The sequence below is a fragment of the Semicossyphus pulcher genome, unplaced genomic scaffold (assembly GCF_022749685.1).
Source record: "Semicossyphus pulcher isolate SPU_LCO1_2020_fin unplaced genomic scaffold, fSemPul1.0.p SCAF_5, whole genome shotgun sequence".
Classification (NCBI taxonomy): Eukaryota; Metazoa; Chordata; class Actinopteri; order Labriformes; family Labridae; genus Semicossyphus; species Semicossyphus pulcher.
The window spans coordinates 17,205,713-17,221,811 of NW_027211726.1; the positions used below are offsets into that span (position 1 = coordinate 17,205,713).

Here is a 16,099-nt window from a genome sequence, read left to right on the forward strand (position 1 = left end):
TATTCAATAGATTGAAGATGTAAACTCAGGATAACTGTACGACTTTGATAACCCTCATGAAGTAAAGTCCCGAGGAGGGGGAGGGGGAGGGATAAGGGGATAGTTGTGTACCTTTTTCTTTGTTTTTTTGTCTTTTCTTCCTTCTGTTATTTTGCTTGCTGACTTGTGTGTTTGTTTGATAACTGCTTCCTCAATGAAAATGATTTAAACTAAAAAAGCCTTAATATTCTCTGAATTTAGGCAGTATTACAAATGGCTAAAGGTCTGGATCCAGATGCAGATAAAAGACTATGTGGAGCATATTTATATTTATGCATCAAGCATTTATCTCATTCTAAGTGTCACCAGGTGGTGCTGGCATGCATTGCTGTCTGCCACAGGCTGGTTCTGACAGGAGAACAAAAGACAGAATCACTCAGATCCTTGAGAATCATCTGATGAACAAAACACAAATTGAGTTAAAGTAAAAATGTTGAAGATTTTCACGTAAATAAATGTCTAAGTCACTATCTATCGCTGAATGAGGTAACACAATGGTGATTGAGCCTACGGCCCACTGATGAAAGCCTTTGCATTTGCAGTATATAGTATTATAATGGACTGGGTGTCTGTGGCGACATTCACGGAAAACATCACAAGCGGCGCCCAGTTAGCGACACGTTTTCCATCACCCAGCAGTGGTTGGTCTGCCAGAGAGGGTAGGCGGAGCTAAGCGGCTGCTTTTCCGGTCTCTGCAAGTGTAGCGAGCAAACAATCTAATATGGCTGAACAAACAAAGATGGATGACTACAGATACAACTTCAAAAATAAATCCAAAGAAAAGAAACAAATTCGACGCTCAGATGAAGACAAACAGTCGAAAAAGGAAAGCGACCGTCAGCGAGGAAAATCTAGAGTTACAACCGGAGCCAACCGTGGACGTCACACATGCAACGCTGTCTTGATATCTGGAAGTGTGCTCCTGCAATTACAATTTATCGCCACAGGTATTGCCAAAGAGAACGAAACTAAGATCTTCGAGATTATAACTTTAAGTATTTGGAGGCCTTGGTAGAGGTGTGGCGGCTGTAAATGCACTGTTGTTATATAAAATACATTTGTGTTAATTTGAAATTGCCTTGCTGGCTCGTCCCACTGAAGGTCATTTTACCATAAACGTCTCACGTTGACACAATCAGTCATCATTCGACCTCCTCCGACCTTCTAAACTTTCTGCTCGGAAGCCAAAAAACATAAATAAAATCTCAGCAGCAGAATTCACTCTCATTATGTGGATGGTGGAGAAGCACCATAAATGAGGCCATCAAGGTCCCAATCATTTTAGCTGCTGACAGTTTAATTTGGGAAATTGGAGGCTGTGTTTTTTAATTCCCTCAGGTGGACTGATAAGGACTCGGTCTGCGGACTCCAAAGTGACAAAAGAGACGTCTTAGTTGTGCAGACGATGAGAGATACATACTAACACAACTCAAACACGCTGATCGCCAAACCTGCGAATATCATCCCATTACACACAATCACTGCTGTGATATATATACGAGTCTGTTATGGAGATGTGTAAAATGATGTTACCTCTCATGAAAAAATTATAAAATTATAACAGCAGTGCTCGGGGACTGACAATGAAAGGAATTAAATCATTTTCATTGCAGAGAAAATTCATGAAACACAGTTTTCGCTGAGAGAAAATGTGTGTACGAGCCAGAGACGACAGATCAGTGAATGAGCTGCAGGGGAGACGGTTTGGTATGTAGGAAGAGGAGGTGACCAGGAGAAACACAATAGAAATCAGCGAGCAGTGTGTGTGCGTCTACATATGTGTGTGTGCGTGGCTTACCCTGATGTAGGCGTCCTGCTGGTGCTTGGCAAAATACAACATGTTATCCAGAGCCAGCATGCCGGGAGGGATCTGTGTGAAATCCACAGCTGGATTCACATGATTCTGAGGGAGAGAGGAGGAGACGAGTCAGAACACTACCTAATCCCTTTAAGATATTTGGTGTTGCTATTCTTTTAGGTTTAATCCACTGAATGTGTTTTTTTTCTGAGCACACAGCAACATACAGGCAATCACATCGCAAGCTAAACAGGTCAACCAGTTTCCTGCTATAGGGGGAGGAAATCAGTGTTCAGCGATCATACAGCCAATACACTGCACTACTCAAAGCATGATTCAAGTCGGACCATTCAAAAGTCCTGTAATAAGATACCATGAGTAAACAACCTCACAACTGTTATCAGACCTTATTTCAAATATTGCTTAATTTCTCATTGGTGCATTTGGGTACATGACATCAGCTTTTTCTGATCTACCCGCCCACAAAAACAGAAACACAGACATCTCTTAGAACCAAGTAAAATGCTTACAGGAAAAAGTTGTTTTCATGGCGATGAAAACCAAACTCCTGCATTTAAATCCCCCATTTCACAGCCTCCATGCTGTCGTTTGGTTCCACTTCTGGGTTTTATTTCAGTCCTTTCAAGAGGCTGAGTTCCTGAATTTCAAAATGTCCTTGAATGCACCTCACAGAAGGTTTTTCTAGGACAGTCCCATCTTTAAGTAACACATTTAAAAATCCAACTAATTTGCATAATAGAATATCTATGGGTACTGTTAAGATGATTTTGAGGTTTTCAGATAAACTAAAGAACTATTGCTATTTTGTTTAAGGCACTGACCTGCTTCTTCTGCAGAGAGGAAACAGCTGAAAACTCCTTGACCTTTATTTTTATATAAAGATATATCTATCTTTTTTTAAAGATGATTTTTTTGGCCTTTTATTCCTTTATTGATAGAGAGGACCGTCGATATTGTTGGAAACGAAGGAAGAGAGAGTGGGGATGACACGCAGCAACAGGGGCGCCGCATCGGGGGACTGTGGCATCTGTACATGGGCCGCCGATTTAACCGCTGAGCTAAACCAGCGCCCCAAATGCAAATTATATTTGCAGTGAAATACAAAGTTTTTATTTGATAGGAATGCTATGCTCAAGCAAATTTCAAACCTCTAGCTGTCTGGAAGGCCCCCTTAAGAGGCTGTACAATCTGTACACGACACAACACTTCATCTTTAGACACTCGACTCAGATAGGGATAAACCTCCCATAAAAAACAATCTAAAAATGTTCATTATGCTTTAAAAAACAGTTAGTTTCAACTTCTGCAAAGCCGCCAACTCCCATAATTTCCAAAAAACAAACCCAAAACTTTGCAATAACAACCCTGCTCCTCTAACTTCTCCACTCCCTCCTCTTCGCCTCCTAAATATTGCATGAGATATGCTAATTAATGCTGCCCGCCTGTCACAGCGTATCATACTTAATTCCCCCAAGATACGGCAGAGAATTCGGTCGACTAATGATTAAATCCACAGATACACATGCAAACACACCAGTCTGACGCTCATCTTGACTTTAAACGGGCGAGACGGGATGTTGAAGGGGAAAGCGACAGGAAGAGGAGGGAGGAAAGCAGAGGATGAAAGAGGAATGGAGGACAGTGAGGTCTGGCTCATCAGTTCTGTAATTCTGCCTGACAGGAAGCAGACTTACGGGCTTAAAACAGAAACAGACACACACATATCTTAAAATATACACTCGTTCAGACGTGTGAAAATATTCCAGCACGTGCAGCACGAAGGTATTAGACAGCAAACATATTATTCAAGCAGTGATAATGTCCATCTAAGAGTTATGTGTGCAGCTCTTTTGTCTGTCTGCAGGCAGTCTGGCGTGTATAGCACACTGAGGATTTTGAAGGTGGGTTTTCTCCACACTAGCAGAGACAAGGCAGCTCAATTGTCCTTATCTTCAATGAGCACGCTGCAGAGGGAGCGAGGACGGGAAGAGCCCCGAAACAGCTCTGAGCTTACACCGAGCCACAGAGGGGTTAGTTCAAGTTCCTCTGCTATAGTTAGACCACTGCCTGCAACACGAAGCCACACATTCATATACAGTGTATTAAAACATGCATGCTTGAAGGTAGGAAGACGAGAGAACGAGAAAAATCTTCGGAAGGATGTGAGTGAGAGGAGATTAAAAAGCCTGAAGGAGGAACTGCAGCATAATAGGATGAGAAAATGTGTTTTTATACATCAAAACATTGGGTCACTTTTCTTTTAGCTTTTTTACCTCTTAAAGGGATAGAGTGGATTTTTCTGAAGTGGGGTTGTATGAGGTACTTCTAGTGAATGTATTACATACGTTTGATGGCGGTCAGCACGGCCTCTGTTTGGAGAAGCCTGCTAGAGTGCAGACACAGAAGCTAAGCTATGTAGCGCTAAAGCTCTTTTCTTTGGCACTTCATTTTTAACCGTACAGCCTCAATATGGAACAAACACTGACTTTGAATAACTAACTCTTACAACGCCACTTCTAAAAGTCTGAACTATCCCTCTAACAAACAAAAACTGCCTGTTTCTGCCACTGTGCCAAATGTTGGTAAGTGCTTCTCACGGTGGATTCATGTTGGGTCTCTCTCTAAATGATATAACAAAAAGAGTACCGTCTAGACCTGCTCTGTTTGTAAAGTGTCTTGAGATAACTTTGGTTATGATTGACGCTATACAAATAAAATTTGATTGATTGATAAAAAAGTACAAAATAAATCAACACAAATACGGGCTGCAGGTTGGTGCAGTAGTTAGTGCTGTCGCCTCACAGCTAGAAGGTTCCTAGTTCGAATCCCGGTTTGGCCGAAGGGCGCCTTTCTGTGTGGAGTTTGCAAGTTCTCCTCGTGCATGCGTGGGTGTCCTCCGGGTACTCCGGCTTCCTCCCACAGTCCAGAGACATGCTCGTTAGGTTCATTAGTGATTCTAGATTGCCTGTACGTGTGAGTGTGAAAGGTTGTCTGTCTCTGTCTGACTGCCAATCAGTTCAGGTGAGCCTATCCCAGCCGTCATTGGGGCGAGAGGCCCTGCCTCTGACAGCTGAGATAGGCTCCAGCCTCCCCGCGACCCTGAACAGGATAAGCAGTATAGATAATGGATGGATGGTTCCCTCCTTTTAACCCCCTAAAATGTATCCTGTGACTGTTTGGAAGGGGTCTGATGCTGAGGTTCAGGACCACTTTGAAAACACCAAACAGTATATTACATTTAGAAAATGAGCTCCATCTCAAGAAGATACAACATGAAATTGCTGCAAATACTTTGATGCAGAAGTATTATCAATCTAATAATGTTAAATGAAGAAAAAAATAAGCCCAATGAGCCACTTTTTAGCTGAAGGAGAAATATCACTTGTTACACTTTGCTAAAACACTCTGCTGCTGAAAACATTTGTCCTAGGGCAGGGTGCTTTTTTAGAAGTACTTTACATGAATACTCGCAGACAGACACAGCCACGCTTTTATCTACAAATGTTAAAATGAAGGACCATCACATCCAATTAACAGCTGCACCGTGTGGACAGACTGGCTTGTGTTTCTCTCTCTTATCTCATTCTCTGGCTGATAAACACACATACGCACACACACGAAGGACTGAACCGTGTCCAACTTACGATGAAGCCAAGCTTCTTGTAGTCGCGGGTGTACATGGACTTGCGTTTCTCGATGCTGCCACTGTTGTTGGGCTCACACTCCACGTCGAAGGCGATCCTCCGCAGCTCGAAGATGATGTCCCTCTGAGCCTGCACACGGAGAGGAGAATATTAAAGTGCTGCTCATAAAGCCATACATCTTTTCTTCTATTCCACATTTTATGATTTCGCATTTCTTCAGCCTCTTCTTCTCTGTCTGGGGTTGTTGTAGTGCAATCTGGCCAGCAGCCATGTCTCTCCACTGTTTTTATTACTTTGGAAACCTGAAATAACAGTTTTTTGAAACCTGGCCATTTCCAAACTGTGCGAGAGCTGCTGAATAAAACATTAATGCTTCTTTTCTCAGAGTAGTTGCATTTTGCTGAGTTGTCCGGGGTGAGGAATCCTCTCTGAGATGTACTACTTCTACCTGAACTCCCTGAGGCATGTTTTAGCTTGCTAATGTATCATTATAAAGGACAAGTCTGGTGACACTCTATATATTTATAACTCTATAACTGTTAACAAATCCCAGTAAAGAAAACAACCTACAATGAAATAATGCTGCGTCATTGTTGTACAAAAGCCACAAAGTTTCACTCGCTGACATGTTCAGTCATTATAATAAACACGTGTACTGTAGTTGAGTCTATCCCACATACATCGTTTTGACTGAGTGAAATCTCACAATAAATGTGCATCAAATATGTTTAAATCCACTGCTCAAAAGAGTCACCAACAAATACATTTCCTCATGTGTGTTATTACAAATCACATTACTTCTATATGTCGTGAGACTGGTTGATAACTCAGTACATCCTGATGACTTTCACAATAAAACATGTTCCCGTAAGACGTGTCTTCAATCAAGTGCATTGTTAATGAATGAGCTTGAACTTACAACGGAGTATTTCCTGTTTTGTAACATTATTTTCTAACATTAAATGCATCATCATTTCAAGTAAGAGTTAATGGAGAAAACATATCAATCAAACCATGTCATGTGAACCTCTTTGAACTTTAGGTATTTACACTACAGCTAACAAACTCTGAATAAGGATCATTGTATCTGTTAGTGACAAATCTGTGTTTATCAATTGTTTTAAACTACAACTTGCTTTTAACATTGTTCAACAAAATGTTTATAATCTCAAACTATATTTAAACGCAGATCAAACTAAAGTCAGGCTGTTCTCAAATACAAAATCACAGCCACCAAACCGTCCTGTCATCTCCACTTTTCCACAGTCTGTAACTCAATACAAACATCTTTGTATTTTAAGCCATGACTCTCTCACATGTTCAGCAGTTCGTAAAAAGACTAAAACTTAAACTGGGTTTTATTTTAGAATCAAATCCTGCCTTTCTTTAGAGTCTAAAAATAGACTGGTTGCCGCCACTTTTGTGTCTGAGCTCAACTACGTTGATGTTTTATACATGCATGCCTCTTCTCAGAGCTCACATGCTCTGAACACTGTGCATCATGGAGCATTGAGGTTCATCACTAATATTACAGCCCTCACTCATGACTGATGTATGCACGTGTTGGATGGGCTGCCTTGTCCACATGTAGACTAAAACACTGGTGTATTCTTTATTACACATGTATTTTAGGTGTGCTTCCCTCGTACCCTCTATCATACATCAAAAGAGCACAGGAACTGACAATCTTCAGTCAGCTTTTCTTACCGTCTGTCCCAAAGGTCAGAACTGAACAGGGGAAAAAGCGTTTAAAGGAACAATATGTAAATATTTAATATATATTTGGAATTTATCGTAAAATGGCCATGATATGTCTTTAAATGCCTTCTCCGACAACAATGCTGCAGCCAGTATGTCCTCCTGAAATTTCCACTCTGGTGCAGAACATCTGCGTGCCTTTTGGCCTGCGCGATCCCACCCACTGCCCATTTCGTCACCCCGGGTTGCCAGATATGAAGCGAATTGGCGCACAGGACTCGTTGCTTGTCATTGTCAAAGCGCACGTCCTGCACACAAGTCGGTTGAGTGTCCTCAACCTGGCAACCCGCGTGAGCTTCATGTTGTACTAGAAGCACAGCTCTCTTTGGGAAAAGCTGAGTGCGTGAGTGTGGGCAGTGTTGCTCGTACTCACTTGCTCGTGAGTGAGAGACTAAGGAAGTGAGTGTGTGCGCATGAGTGTTATCAGTGACTGAAAGTAACAGAACGATTGTACAGTCAGGCTGTGTGTGAAATAAAGCCACATACTCCTCAAGACTGAAGCCGCACACCCGTGTCTTGCCTCCTGCTCGCTGCTGTGTGTGTAAAGTGACGGGAGTTAGCCCCGAAGCTAGCGGCAGCTTGGGCCCTGGGGCAGACCGATAGGTCTCCCCTGTGCTTTCCAACCACGCTTGGAACGCTGAAGCAGGAAATACTAACATTAGAATCTGGGGAGGAGGGGGCGGGGGGAGCTCTCCAATAGTTTGAATTTGGACTGCAGTACCTTTTTTGGACGCTAGCTGTCAATGACACATATTGCTCCTTTAAGTTTGCTGCTCCCTTTACATTACAAAAAGACCTGGAAGTAAAGGAACTTGTCTCACTGGATGCTTTTAAGGTGATCTTGAATAACTTGGAGGCAGACACATCCGGCTGTAGACGTTCTGCTTCATATATTTATGTTTATGTCGGTTTTGTAATCTTAAGAGCTTTTTTCCTGGTTAAAAAAAGGTTACAAAATAAAGGAATACAGCTTTGAAAACATGATGTCCTCTCCTTTCCCTGTCTGGCATCTACCCATTCTTCTGTCCTTCATCCAGCTCTCCCTCCCTCCCTCCATTTGTCACCCAGTCCTGTCAGCATTATTCACAGTCCCCCACCTGGTCCTGCGGATCCATCTTGGTCATCATGCGGTCCTCCAGCAGGTTGAAGGTGAGCACCTGCAGCACGTACAGCTGGTGGGCCATCTCATCGTTGATGGGTGTGGGGCTCCGGATCACATTCTGCACGAGGTGGAGGACAAACAGAGGAGGGGAGGGAGGTGTTAGATGTGCAGGGAGAAGGTGAAAGAGAGGGAGAGAGGACAGGGGGTTTTCGGGGGTGAGAAAGATGAGACATGGATTTTAGAGGAATAAGAGGATTTGGAAGAGAATGATGAGGATTAGGGAGCATAAGACAGATGACGGAAGCGGAGGGAAAGAAATTTGATTTAACACGGCGCAAAGGGTGAAAGACAGGAGAGGGGAGCACAGGTGTGAGAAAGTAAGTACAGTAGATAATAACCAGCAGTGTGAGAGAGAAGCAGAAGTGTCAGGTGTCATTTTGCTGTCTTATACCACACTGGTGCAGAGAAATAAACTCGAGCAGGGATAAAAATAGAGAGAAGGAGACACAGAGACAGAGAGGTGAAGAGGAGAGGGGCATAGTTAGACTTACACTGAGGATGATGGATCGCAGCTGCTTTTGGGCGAGAATATGGGCCATCTCCTATAGAGGGAGAAAAGAAGGGAGGAATATTAGAGGAGACACAACAATATACCACCAAAATAAATCTGTTTTTAAGGGCTTTTACGTTATAATGAGAAATGATGAGGGCAAAATAAACAGAAACTGCCACGGCGCACTGCAAAGTTAGCAGCGTCAGGCCGAGGAAAATTAGAAAGCCATCCCAAAAAGAATCTTAAAAAAAGGGGAAACTAGATGCACTAACGGATGTCTTCTACAGTGCAAACTACAAAGTGTGCTAATCAAGCGTGCACTTACTGTCAGGGGACAATTTAGGATGTCCACAATGTGCTCATCAAACTACCATATCGTGTGCAGTGAGGAGACAAAGTCAGAGACACAGAGAGACAGAGAGGGTGAGTGAGTGGATGTGGACAGAAGAGCGTCTGCGAGGAGGTTAAAAAATATATTTCCTGTCAGCGGTGGGAGAAAAAGGGAGGGGGAGGTGACGGAGTCAGCAGAATGGTGGGAGGCTGGGGGATCATAAGAAGAGCTTTACTCGAGGTCGACTCACAGAAACACAAACACATGCGCTGTTATGTGTCCTTTAGAGACATAAATCACCTAAACAACCCAATAAGTTCCTTCAAATTACTGCCTACTATATGAATCTGATTGAGCAGCCTGTTGAGACCCTACAAGAAGCACTGCAACATCTCAGTGTGCTGCGCTCTGTATGCAGCGTCTGTGCTGTGAGGCTTTTTTTCTGCATGCCGTGCCTTCAACTTTGTGTGCTGCATCGGAGAAAAGCTGTGGGTTAGCATCATTCATTATTAATGTCACAGCACATCTCTGGACCCTATGGTGCTGATACAAGGCGTCATGTGATTGGCTGCAGGGCAGAGTGTGACATAGGTGTGGGAAAGAGGGATGAGGGGAGATATAGGAGAGTAGTAGAGGAGAAAACATCACGTCTGCAGAGGGGAATAAGGTGGTCTGTTGGGAGTTAATCAGGATATTTCTCCAGGATTTTACAGTTACATCATAAAAGGGGATGTGTAAGAAAGAAAGGACACAAAGATACACACATAGTACACTGTTACAGCAGAAAAACAATGAGATAACATGTGAATGTATCATGTAAGACATCACATATACAGCAACATAAAAAGGATTATCATAGGAGTATCATATTCTGTCTGTAGTACAGTGTGAAAGTGCTGCGGGTGCCTCACCTGTCTCTTCTCCTCGGGAGCTTTAAGGAACAGAGCGTTGATGACCGCAATAGTGTACGTCTGAATGTCCTGATCCGTCCTGAAATTTAAAATAAGCACAAACAATATTAACTTCACAAAAAAAGAAGGTTACTGTCACCTAGCGTTGTGGTTTGGAATGCAGTTATCACATTGTAATTAAAGTCTACTGGTCCATTTACCCCTGAAGATGAGGGATGAGCTGTCCAATGGTGATCTCTTGCGCCACCTTGTGGTAAAGATCCTGACTGTTGAGCACCATGGACTCCAGGATGGCCAGGGAGCGCTGCAGCACCGCTGTGTCCATGGCCGACTTGTTCACATAGCTGGCGATCTGCAGGAGGGACAGAGCAGGAGAGGTGAAGGGATGTGCAGAAAACACTTAATCATCTATCAACAGTTGTGCCTAAAAGACATAAAGATGTTAAAATTTAAAGGAGGATGGCTAAAACTAAAGTTACTCTAGGCAGCTAGAAACATAACTTCAAGTTAAACTGCCAGTCAGCACTTCATACCTTAAAGGAGGGGTATGATGCTAATTTCACGCTTCATATTTCACTCTGTGATACCTTTGGAGTAGCTTAGCATAAGTTAAAAAACCTCATAATTTTCTCACACCGGTGCTCTGGCAGTTGTCGGTAAGGAGTAACCTTCACTTTTTCGATTTGAAATGTCTGCTGCTCTTGTCCTTTGTTAAAGTAAACACTGATGTCTTTCCTTCACAGCCACAGAAACACTTCCTCTAAGAAATGCTGAACAAACATGACGAGCAGAGCCGTTGAGCAGAGCGGTGGAGTGAAAAACATTTCCGAGGCAGACTGAGCTGCTGCGTAGGCGTGTCCTTGAACTGTGCCAGGGGCAGGAAGTTCTGCTGTGTCTCGGGTAGATGCCCAAATATTGAGTTCCTCCACTTTGTGACATCACAAAGTGAAGCGTCTGGGGAAGTCTGTCTGAAAGCGAACGTTCATAGCAGACTGAGACTTTTTTAGCTGGGGATTACTCCAACATACTTTAACCTACAGATTTGAAACTTTACCCACGTTTAGTCTGGACATCCAACATTGTAACATATATATATATCTAACAATGTGACACAGCTTAATACCCCCTCTTTAAGGCCATTATAGGACTTTTCCAGCAGATATAGACTATATAAAAACAGAATTACACAGCCCCTCTTTAATTCCTGTCCTGTATAATGTGACGTTTTCTTGGCTGACCTTCTTGATGAAGGCCACAGAGAAAGTGTCCCATGAGACGATGCCATGGTCCATCAGCTCCACGAAGGCCGTCAGAGTGAAGGACAGCAGGTCGCCAAAACTAAAAGATGACACACAGAAACACACATACACAATAGGAAACTTCACTCGAGCAGATGGCTTGGACTGTACGTAGCTGCAAAGCCCAGATGACTAGCAAGGAATGAGCAGTCAGCAGAGACAGAGGCGGAGAGGAGACAGAGAAATATAAGTTTAATACTGCAACCAGGCTTGCTGGAGAAGGACAGAGAAACAGACAGGGACAGGGAGAAATGGGGAAAGAGATTAGCGATGCAGCGCAGACACACGGGCCTCGGAAAAGCAGCAGGGCGTCAGAGGGCCAGCCGGAGCCGGGCAGCACGGTGCGGAGTTCAATCAGGAGCAGAAAGCTACATCATAGAGTGAAGTCATGCAGTTACACAATATCAGGACAAATAAATCACTGTGCAGAGTCACAGGAGGCCGAAGCAGGAAACGTGTTACCCAGCTGTTAAGAGACGTAGTCTGCTGGATGCACTTAATAAGAAACCATGGAGTCATATCAAAGTATATAGGTTTAACCTGCATGTAACTCAGGGTATGATAGGCAGTTTGAAGTCAACAACTTTAAGGTTTCAAATGTTTTATAGCTTGATAAATAGTTTTTACATACTGACCTCTACTGCTTGAGACTGGCACTGCAACCACCCTGCACTACTACTGTTTTACTGTTTCATCTGCATTGTGTCAGGATGACGTGAAAATACACGGCAAACCAAAATAAAACATGTTGCATCTGTTAACGTGGTGTCATATTTTATGATGCATATTTAAGATTGAGTTTATCATCAAATCAGGAAATAAAAATGTAGGCTGTAGATGGACAGAAATATTGCAACATGAGTGGATCAGCACAATGCATTATGGGTCAGCGATTTGGTAGCTGGTTAGTGAAAAGTCAAATGGACAATGAGCAACCCACAGCTGAAATCTGAAGTGTTTCTTTGCTGATGGTGCTGGGTGTTTAGAAGACATACTGTAGTTAACTAAACAATTCTACATGAATTAAAGAATAGTGAAATTAGAAGGTGGATATAGTTTAAGAAAACTTTATTGATGCATGGATGGATGATGTTCCTGCAGTGATGGAGGCGCACAATGTTGAAGAGAAAGTAAGTAAAGTAGCAACAGAGAATCCCTTCACCCTGAGCAGCACCATCTTTAAAAGATCACCAAGATTTAATTCAGATAAGCTCTTACTTATAGTACAAGAACACATAAAGCCGTTCTAAAAATGCCAAAAAAATTCTGTATTTCATTCAGTGTTGTTAATAAATCTTGGCTTTCTTTAAGTGCGTTGAAGAAAGAGAAAGTCGTTTGGGTCTGGTCCTCGAAACCGCATGCAAAGAATTAAAGTGCGACACTGATTTAAGAAGCCTGTAAGTGTTATAACGATTTCCCATAAGGCACTGGGGCCAGAGTCTTAATCATGCAGACTCAGCCAGCAGGTTAGGAAAGAGCACAGAGCCAATGAGGTTACCCGGCCGGGGGAGAGGGGAGGGGCTTACCAGGGCTTCATAATCTTCTGTAGTTTCTGATAGCGCCTGCAAAGATTTGAGAAACTTTGGCGTCAAAAGTGGAAAACAATAACAAGGGAGTAAACCTAGGCAGTAAAGAGCAGGAACAACACACACCTGAGTGTGGGGTTAAGGTGATGTGTGAATGTCCCTGACAGAAGAGACCAGACTCTAAGCAAGTCCAACATATTAGTGATAATACAACTGATTTCTTATTGTATAAATTAAGACATAAATAACCTGAAGTTACAAACAAAAATCATTCAATTATAATATACCTTGCTTACACAGACTTCCCATTCTCACAGCAAAAGAGTTGACCTTACTGTCACACATCAAGCTTGGGTAGAGACGACAACGAACAGAAGACAGATAACACTTTCTTTCAACATGAAACAACACGAAAGGATTATATGAGGATACACCTCGAACATCTTCAATAAATGATGCACGGGAACAAAACATCTCCTTTCATGTGCTGTAATAGGTGTCAAATGTATACTGCATGATGCACATCCTTATATGGTCATAGAATTTGTATTAAAAATGCTGGTGCAGCGATTAATTTACACACAAAAGGAAGAAACAAATAGATTAGCTGAAAAACATGATTTTAAATATGAAGGAATTGCGTGTATTTTCAAAATAAGAGTCCCTGTTACTCTGCACGGCCTACAGAACACACTGGGAGTACATCTGCAGTAGAAAGAAAGTAGTCCCAATTAAAACACTTTACAACCAGTAACGAGAACACTTCTGCTGGAACAGCCTGGATAATTATATTCTACACTCACCTCACCTCATGGACAGAGAATATTTGCTGTATTAGTTTTTGGGGGGTCAAGTGACTCATTAAAAACAATAAAAATTCCTCTTCCTGTTAGTCTTCAAAGTTAAATAACCAAATAAGTTTCTTGAAGTTGCACTGCACATTTGAAACCCCTTCTGTGTCTTAGCACATAACAGAGCCTTGTTACATGTTTTAGACAGTAGGGGGCGACGTCTGCCTGCTCCTGCTGGACGCTCACGTGGACTACAACAACAACAGCAGCAGCAGCAGCAGCAGCAGCGGCCAACTGATTTCCACATGAATACAACACAACATCCATGGCAGAAGCATTAGATCACAGCACCACTCTGCCCTCGAGAGTCTGCAGCGCCGAGCCTCTTGAATAATTACAGTTCACCAAGTCAGCTGGCAGACGCACTAATGAGCGTGTGTGTGTGTTAGACCCTGATACCTATCTGTGTGTGTGTGTTTCATAAGCTCCTTCTGTTGATGAAAATACAGCTGAGCCTCTCGCCTATAGACGCCACTTTCAAACTCTCCAGCTCTGAATAACTCTGGTGTAATTTACATAGAAACATATTTAATGAAGGAGCCAGAAGCAGAGTCAACACGAGTGCTGCTGCGGCAACGGCTCCTTCACATGGTGTCAAATATTTGCCTGTTTGAATGTTAGATGCAAAAAAAAGGAGCGGGTTCAATGATTTCCTGTCAGATAGTGAAAGTGAGTGTCGTGCTGGAGGTGCTGCAGCCGCACAGACAGAAATAGGAGATCATTAGGTGCTTTCTGCTGAGGAGGAGATATTAAAGAGCTGACCGGAGTGTGACCCTTTGTGTACAAGCGAGGAGAAGCGTCAGGGTTTCATGGCGCTAGTAAGTAAGTGTATTTGCATGCTCTCACAACATGAATGTGTCTTTGGACTCAGCTCGTTTGCTTTCCTCTTGCTGGGTGAAAGAGATGAACATGAGGCTGCATGAGGCAAAAAACGAGAGGGTGTGATCCCTGCAAGTTTAAACTGTATGTCTGCATGCACGTTTGCACTCCTACTGTAACTCTCCTCCGGGTTTTTACTCTGGTTGAAGTCTGGCACTCACACAGTATGCTACCGGAACACACACACACACCTCCCACTGGCATCACGGCTGAGAAATTCCACCTCAGCGAAAAAAGGTCCTCGCTTTAACCTTCAGCTTGAGACGGTCTCCAGGGCCCTCACACTCAGACACACACATGCACACACGCACTGCTGAACAGTCAGAACGCAGTGCACAGCTCTTTTCCATTTTTCTGTAATATCACTATCATGGTCAACAAAGGCAAACAGGAGCTCCTGGGCATGTTCTTCACAGGCCACTTCCTCTGTCCTCAGCAGTAACACACTCAGATGGCACCTTTAGAGGGTGTAAGGGGGTTACGGCCTGGCTTCTTTTATGCAGACAGCCCCTGTCGATGTGCTGCAGGCTCAACAGGAAGCAGACTACCCTTGAAAAATGTAACCTTGCGACCACAGGAGACTGCTGGTTTGCAAGGCAGCAGCTTCTTAACAGTATTTAGACAGCACAGTGTAGCAGAGTTAAAATCAAGTATGCCCAACTACAGTCAATTTGACGATAGACAAGAGGGCAAGCCGTAACTCCTGATGTAACAGCATCAATCTAGTTAACACACTAATACGAGGAGTGTAACTAAACTGAGAGCAGGTCAGTCTGTTGCTTTGAACTTAAAGGAGCAGTTCACCCCTAGAGAAAGCCACTGTCTGTCAAAGCTGGTGTTCTCTATAATCGATAGAAGCAATAATATTTGAAATTGGCGCCATAGCTGCGGAGAAAGTTGTACAAACAGCTCATGGTTTTGCCCATTCTACATTCCTACAACACCCAGGGTGCATTGAGCCCCTCCCTCTGAAAGGAACGGCCCAGCGTGAGACGCTGCAGTGAAATACTACCGTTTTCCAGTCAAGGACACTGATCGCTGCAGGCGATGGCTCAGAGCGTTACAGAATCCGAAATACGACCAGAATATACCGATGGATCGTCTAAAAAATCTTCGGGTCTGCAGTCTACATTTCAAACCTGACGATTGTGAACGAGCCGGGCTCCCAATAATAGCATGATTGGACTGAGGTTGAAAAACTGGCCCTTTAACCAATCAAAATGCACAGTGCAACTCCAAAGACCCAGTGAGATTTAACTCTCAACCTGTGTAGGTGGGACAGAAATTCAATGAAATCAAACAGCATTATGGGCATATTAGAATGTGACCCAATAAAAGGATGCGGCACCTGCTCTTTGAATCTATTATTTATATTAAAATAAAGTTTT

The 16,099-nt window shown here is 43.1% G+C and overlaps 1 protein-coding gene across 3 annotated transcripts in view; it reads right to left on the minus strand.

Annotated features, from left to right (window-relative positions):
- Nucleotides 1-16,099, minus strand: part of elmo1 (engulfment and cell motility 1 (ced-12 homolog, C. elegans)) — a 112,136-nt gene that overhangs the window by 45,988 nt on the left and 50,049 nt on the right. For 2 of the 3 annotated variants that reach the window (XM_069681128.1, XM_069681127.1), the window contains exons 7-14: nucleotides 12,982-13,017; nucleotides 11,396-11,495; nucleotides 10,358-10,509; nucleotides 10,158-10,236; nucleotides 8,914-8,964; nucleotides 8,358-8,480; nucleotides 5,503-5,631; nucleotides 1,838-1,942 (exon numbers count right to left, since the gene is read on the minus strand). In XM_069681128.1, the coding sequence (XP_069537229.1) occupies nucleotides 1,838-1,942; nucleotides 5,503-5,631; nucleotides 8,358-8,480; nucleotides 8,914-8,964; nucleotides 10,158-10,236; nucleotides 10,358-10,509; nucleotides 11,396-11,495; nucleotides 12,982-13,017 (775 nt within the window). Of the gene's footprint in view, nucleotides 1-1,837; nucleotides 1,943-5,502; nucleotides 5,632-8,357; nucleotides 8,481-8,913; nucleotides 8,965-9,240; nucleotides 9,283-10,157; nucleotides 10,237-10,357; nucleotides 10,510-11,395; nucleotides 11,496-12,981; nucleotides 13,018-16,099 lie in introns of all 3 variants that reach the window. The other variant, XM_069681130.1, reaches the window with a different exon arrangement.